Here is a 7627-nt window from a genome sequence, read left to right on the forward strand (position 1 = left end):
AGACAAAATATCATAATGTTGTGCGATGACTAATTGCATTTGCACATAGGCGGAAATGCTTTTGCGTCAATATATAAACAATGACGTAACCGTTGAAATATATCGCGGTTATATGTGAGTTCGCTATAGTTATCATAAATAGAACTTTTGTAACATCGCTCATTATGAGAATATTAATAATAATAATACGATAATATAATAATAATAAATCACATCTTTGATGTTCTCGTAGCTTTATACTATACACTAAAAGCATCTTTGGTTTCCTTATTATAATTTCGATCGCGTGTATACGAAAAGATTACAAAATGACTTTAGATTTCAATTCATCCAAAAAAATCACGTACAAATATAATATTTAATACTTTTCAAATATTGGTACACCGGTAAAATTATCGATTATACTCGGTGATTCGGCAATATTCGACTCTGCAGTTCACAGTTTCACAATCCACCCTCTCGCCCGCCATTCAACAAAGAAAACAAGAGCTAAAAATCTCCATAATATCCATAACGTGATTAAAGCTCTCTTCGTAACACTTCCGTAATCCACGTTATCTTAAATACACTATGATATGCTCTAATTAACTTTTTATCCCATTCGGCCGGAAATCATGTCAGTAGATGATTTTGGTTGGAACACTGTACCAAGGGAAAACATTACTACGGGGAACAATCTGTTATCATAAAAATCTATTGTAGCTTCTATCTAACTTTCTTTGTCGTTGGAAGATTCTGCAAACTGAGGTCCTGAGGGATTCGCTATTGGAAAATATTAATGTCAACGAATGTAATCAAAATGATGAATAAAGCGTGGAAGTTTTGCCGAAATTCGACAATGCCTCGGCAATAGTTGCTTCGCAACGTTTAATAGCAATATCAGCAATAATTTTTTTAGAATAGAAAAAAATAATAATCGCAATATGTGTACTCCTCAGAAAACAGTAAGAAAATAAAAGAAACGCGCAATAATCGTTCTGTCAAAATCAATCGTTACGCTGTCGTGTGACTTAATAATTGTTGTTCGAAGACTTCAACTGTCTCGGCAGTTTTCGGGCAGCTTTCGACATAGAGCTATATCGAGGACACGCGTGTGGTCCACTGTTTGCCAGACGCATGCAAGAAAGAAGCCTGACGCAGGCTGCACTTTAAGCGCGGACCTATAACAAAGACGGTCCTTCGAAATGATACCGCTCGAAAAGTATCTGTAAGGAAGTGCGGTCGGCAGTCTCAGCTTCTGATACAGCAACCACGTTGCTTCGGTAATCATGCGGCGAGCAAATTCTTTATATTCTTCGGCGTGTTCTCCTCGTTCAAGTGTTTCGTGGTATAGCGGAGGGCATTCAGAAGACCCTCGCTTTTACAAGGCGGCTGGTCCTTTAATAGTTTCACACAGCCTTTGACCTGTTAAATTTAGACCATATAAGATCGAAGGAATATAAAGGCGATAGGAGATTCTTTCTGCAGTTTTTTTTTACAATAAATATTTACAAAACTCGACAATATTCCTCTAGTAAAGAAATTTTCTTAATATACAATATATACATATATTTAAAAAACAAAATTAGAATTGTTAATGTTAGTTAAAAAAAATCTCGTTCCTAAAATGGTAGTAGAAAATTTTTTTATACTCACATCCACGTTCGAACCCTTTACAAAGGCACCTTGGGGATGTACATGATCATAGAGAATCACCAAACCTACCATAACCCTCAAGACGAAGAGCTGAGTCTCTTCTCGTTGGAATTGCGCCAACAAATTCCTGGTAGAAGATATTTCCTAAATTAGCATCGCGAAGAAATTCCTACTCTCTTAAGACAAGTCTCTTCTTTTTACATACTGATGGAAATAGATAGATACTTACGGATTTTCCAACATTCGAAGACACACTTTTGCCATGGTACCAAGTGTTTCTGTAATGTTTTCCCTGGCTATGTCTTCGTTCTAAAAATAAAAAAAAACAGCTTTGTGAGTATAATAAACATACAATATTGTTGGAAACGGCAACTTTGTTATCCTGAATTTACAAATATTTTCAATATAAATTTTTTTATATTTTTTGAAAAGTTTGTCTTTAAAAGGCATTCTGTAATCATGAAATGCATATTTGCACAAATTGAAGGTAGTACTCAAATATTAAATTATTGCTTCGTTATCGATTATTGTTTCATTATCGATTTTAATTAAAAACCTGCATGTTATATCAGGCTCGCGAATATATCCGTACCACGTTTATTTGTCTGACGATGTAGTCTATATAGAGCTCGGGTAATTTAAATCGCAGGCTAGAGTACCTGTCAATTTTCCAGTTCAGCAGAGCCATTATTCTCGTCGACATTTTTCTTCTCTGTCTTGTCATTATATCGCATGTCGATCATGTAACGCGGTTATTTGTCATCGCAATCAATACGAATGAAAGTCTACGATTAATTGCAATATTGTTGAGAAATGTGTCAGGATAATTAATAAAAAAGTCTCGAAAACATTTCAAATAGATGTAAGATTAAAAATGTTGACGTTAATCTTTATATTTACTCTTCCCTTTTATCACATAGAAGATAAAATTGTATTGTTTATCAGAATCAATCTTATACATATATATAAAGCTTATTATTTTTATACATAATTAATATAAATTCATTAAAAAAGTTATTAACAAATAATAAATTTGCTATTTTATAAGATACATTGATCGATCAAAAATTATTATATCTGAATTTATAATTGCAATGAAACACATAACGTTACGAAAACAGAATTATAGAAACTAGATTTACTTCGGAATTGATCGGAATGATTAAGGGACAAACCGAGAAACCGCCTGGATACCGCAGAATTTCGTCTAATTGCCATCAGTTAGCATCTGGTCGGATCAATAATTGTCTGGATAACAATGGGAGGTTGCGCGAACGGGAACAATGTAGAGAGGCAATACCACTTACGTCCATCAAGAAAGTAATGGTCGCGTGACTCAGAACTCGAAGCATGGGTGTCGCGTGGGCGTAAAACAAGGACATTCGGTTAGCGAGTTCATTCCCAACAACTAGGTCCTTTTCGGCGTTGTCCTGGCACGTCAGCGATGCCCTTGTCAATGTTCTACGATAGTAGCTGAAATCATTTTGAATCGCTGGCGTTTTCATTTTATACTCGTCGAACTTCAGCACAAATTCCAATATCTCTGCCAATTGTTTCACTAGTGCCTGCTGCGTCTCCAGATGTTGCGTCGGTGAAAGATTTCCCGAGCATAATTGTCCCAGAATTTTCGGTACAATCCTTTCTACGTAAATAAATTAATAAAAATTATTATCGAACTTAATATTAAAATTTATTTATGAAATAGAAATGTTGTTTGCGCGCAATAATTTTAAATAAACTACATGTAATAAATCAATAGCAATACATGTATTATGGAGATTATTACATAACATTATGTAGTCTAAAAGCAAGTAATACAGAAATTAATAGCATATAATAGCGTCGGAAATTGATAGTCATAAAAAACAAATTAATGACTATCAATAATTTTTTTATACATTCTCTCTTTTTTTTCTCATATTAACCCTTATGTTACTACCCAAGTACCCGGGTGCCCACTTGGCACTTTGCATTGAAATAATTTTCGGTAAATTAAAAAAATTGTTTTATCTGGTCAGATCCCCATTATTTGAACGATTTTGAAGAGATTGGTTTAAAGATTTTTTTATCTTCAAAAAACAATTATCACACGCGTCCAAACTCAAATGTTATACTTCTCTGGTTACTACCCAGGATATCCACATTTTCAATTGGAAACATTAAATGTAAATTATAAATTAGTAGACTGTTAATTTATTAGAAGTACATTTTATTAAGAATAAATATTTAATACATAAAACATAAACAAATGTTATTAATAAAAAAATATATTTAATTCTAAGACAATTTTCCTTCCAGTCAAGTCTCGTCGAGGTGGTGTATCTGCTGATGCTGTATTTGAGGTGGAAGCAACGTTGGTGATTGATTTATTTAGTATGCTTTCAATAGCCAATCTTGACGATAGATTTCAGATAACTTGTTGATTTGTAGCTCGATTCTCAATTACTGGAAGGCACAGTTCTTCTCCCAATTGTCTTAGGAAAACTCGTCGGCGGTCAGTTTTAAATTCGAGCATGTGTTGTGCTCAAAATATATCATATATGCAGCTAAAACTGCAATATCTATAATATTATTTAAAAAATGCCAAAGGCCATCTATTTATTCGTCTTTTAACGCTATACTTACAGATTTTATCCATAACATTTTATCCATAACACCGACACCAGATTTCGTCCTATTATAAAAATTAATTATTTCAGGTTTTCTTTTAGCTTCAGATGTAGCATTTTCATGCATAGAAGATAATAACATGACAGCTTTGTTCTTCTTAGGTACATAAGAACACATCATCGAAACGGAGAAATCTCAAAATATTGCAAAATCTATTCATCCTCATTGTTGCACAATATAGCGGATACGAGGTATTCTTGAACAATTCGAAAACATTATCCGATGTAGAATTATTGACGCTGCATGTAATCAAAATACCGATGAATGCATAAAATTCCGAAACAGTTAAATCTTTCCATTTGAGTGGAGTTTTCGTAGGATTGTTTTCATTGAAATTTTGATAAACAGCTGTTGCTTTTTTGTTAGTATGACGAACTATTATATCAGCTATTTCAGAACTTAAAAAACATTTGAAAGTATTGCAAATGGATGAAGTTGATCTGTGCGCACCACTCCGTTGGCTAACAATATTGTGTGCTTGATAAACCAATGGTGGAGTTTTGCTCCACTGAATCCCATCTTTAGCCTGATAGTGATCTGAAGACGTAGATGGCTGATTTTCGTTCTCTTCTTCGTCGTCTTCTTCTTCATCATCTTCATGAACGCACTCTTCTGCTTCATCTTGAACGTTCATTATTTCATCATCGTCGAATTCATTATCCGAAAATTCGTCATTCATTGGTTGTTCTGACATCCAATCTTATCTTTATCCTTACTATCAGAATATGATAGATCATTTTCTCCCAAATCGTCTTCGTTCAAATATTGCCGTAGATAAGCTTCTTTTTCAGCAGTATTCAATCTGTAAAAATGATTTTTTTTAATTGTTTCTGGAAGATTTTATATATTATATATATATATTTTTATATAATATATATATATATATATTAAACCTACTCTCTAAAAGTCAGTGTATTATCATTAACTTCAGTGCTATACTTATAAGTGTAATATTAGCGAATATTTACTGTGTTTAAGAATAATAATTTAATTACCTTTCAAATTCTCTGATCTAGACAATTCTTCCATATTTAACGAAAAGTTTGTCTTCTATACATACAAAAATATTCACCTTCAGAATATAAACACTGCACGATGCTTGTTCACTGCACTACTAACATAGAACCATACCACTGACATGGTAAATGAATAAAGGAAGTGAGCACCCTATGCCAAACGATTGCCAAGAGGGGGTGCGGGGTAAGTAGAGAAAAGGGACAAAGGACCCTGAAAAGTCCCAGGCCGGCATGAATAGCATTTTAGATCGGGATACCTCGGGGTAGTAACCAGTGTGAGTAATTTTGGGTAGTAACATAAGGGCATTAATTTTACTAGAATAATTAATATGAAACACCAAAATATAAAAATGCAGAAGCCTAAACATATTGCACTTTTGATTAATCTACTCTACGCGTTTTTATTAAAAAAAATTTATTAAAATATAAATATACCGAATGCGAAGACCGGTTCTGTTCTAAAATACTGTTTTCCACATTTTGTATTTCCGATAACCACCAGTACCTAGCATAACTAACTTACACCACAAATATGGCTAAAAACATTCCACAGGTACAGAAAGTAGTTTTTCCAATATTCGATATCGAGTTTCCAAGGAGTGAAGTAGAATATTGCTATTTATAAAAAAGATTATCGTTAATATGATTAATCAAGCGTACCGAGTTCCAAGGAAAACTCGTAGAATCGTTTGAGTTTCGCTACAAGAGGTGCCACGGTTAGGTATGCTTTTCGTTGACATTCCTCCGTGGGTGCTGAGATCGCTTCTCTGATTTCTTTCCCGGCTCCTTTATAACATTGTATCTCCTCTAAAATGGACTCTGAATTTTTCAGCACTCTTTGCACAGCCTCGAACGTTTCACGTTCGATGTCCGACGGTTGTGCATCTGTCGAACAGACAAATAGGACAGATCGATAATTATTAAACAATATGTATGTCTCTTTGCTATACAAAAGCTTTTGTTACATCTCGATATATTATGGAAGATACATATATTCATTTCTTTATCGTGTAGAATTGTTTTTGCTGTGATCAAAGCAGCTTTGATAAAAGTATAAAGCATTCCCACAAAGGAATGTAAATATCCTATATTTAACAAAAAAATAAATTAAAACAATTTTATTTTAAAAAATGTGTGTTTTCATAATAACTTCAATATTTTGTTAGTTTTTCTTTAGATTTTATTATAATTTTTTTTTTTTTTTTAAGAAAATGCAATAAATTGAACATGCTTTATATACTTATGTCCGAGACTACAATTTTTATAATATTTCACTAATGTATATGTGTATTTATAATAGAATCGGATTATATACTCGTATATTACAAAAAATATTAGTTACACAGCAAGTAACGCGAAGAACAGCACTTATTGTTAGAATAAAGATTAAAACTGTCACGAAATATCATATGCGACTCACTTTCAAAATCCAAGAAGACGTCGTACTTCTGAGGTGTGCAACAGGTAGACTCATCTCGAGCCAAAAGACTCAAAAGCTTGCCCATCGTAAGTGTACAGCTTCTTTCGATGAGAGTCACTTTACAACGTGAAAGGCATCTGCAAGTCAAAGCAATTCGGTTGATATGATGCGAGTTTACTTGCGATCGACACAAATCATCATTTAATCATTAATTGTACAAATTCTGATACTCTGGTGCTATATTTTTATTCAAAAATATTGAAAAAAAATTATTATTAGTTATTAGTTTGATCAATTTATAGAGACAATTTATGCCTACAGATCATCAACGTAAGCATAGGCTGCACATTCTCTGATTTTATCTTCAGTGTTTTTTCAGAAATAATTGAACATATTACCATTTTCTTTCAATTCTATCAACATCTCTCTTCAATTTGATACTTGAAAGAAAGAAACAAAGAGAGAGATTATAATTCAAACTGCCTTACTTCTTTCAAACCAATAATACAGTGACAACTTTATAAGAATAAGCAGTTTATTCTCATTACATGTCTTATATCTAGTGATATAAACAAATGCTTATTGTATAAAGTAAACTTCTGAAATATGTTATATGTATGTACAGGGCATTGCAATAATATATTAGACAGTTACGCGATAGACTTTGCGGAGGTAGACACAGTTCAGTATATAATGACGGCGTATACGTATACTGTTATAACTTACTGATCGAGTGGCACACACACACACACACGTGTCTTTATATCAATAAAATTTGCAACGTTCCAATTATGACGGACTTCGATTTGTATTAATGCAACACTCCGTACACATGCAAATATGGAATAATAGACACACTAAATCCTCCATATCATTTTATTAAATC

General features: G+C 33.0%; 1 protein-coding gene across 1 annotated transcript; it reads right to left on the minus strand.

The window, feature by feature from the left end:
- Nucleotides 1-229: 229 nt before the first annotated feature.
- LOC108772001 (protein FAM49B) lies at nt 230-6859 on the minus strand. Its single transcript, XM_018537435.1, has 6 exons — nt 6742-6859; nt 5982-6206; nt 2943-3277; nt 1865-1944; nt 1636-1762; nt 230-1404 (listed from the first exon to the last, which is right to left on the minus strand). The coding sequence occupies exons 1-6, from the start codon at nt 6824-6826 to the stop codon at nt 1267-1269; spliced, it is 990 nt and encodes a 329-aa protein (XP_018392937.1). The 5' UTR covers nt 6827-6859; the 3' UTR covers nt 230-1266.
- Between the last annotated feature and the right edge of the window lie 768 nt (nt 6860-7627).

This window comes from Cyphomyrmex costatus, unplaced genomic scaffold (genome assembly GCF_001594065.2).
Source record: "Cyphomyrmex costatus isolate MS0001 unplaced genomic scaffold, Ccosl1.0 scaffold172, whole genome shotgun sequence".
Lineage (NCBI taxonomy): Eukaryota > Metazoa > Arthropoda > Insecta > Hymenoptera > Formicidae > Cyphomyrmex > Cyphomyrmex costatus.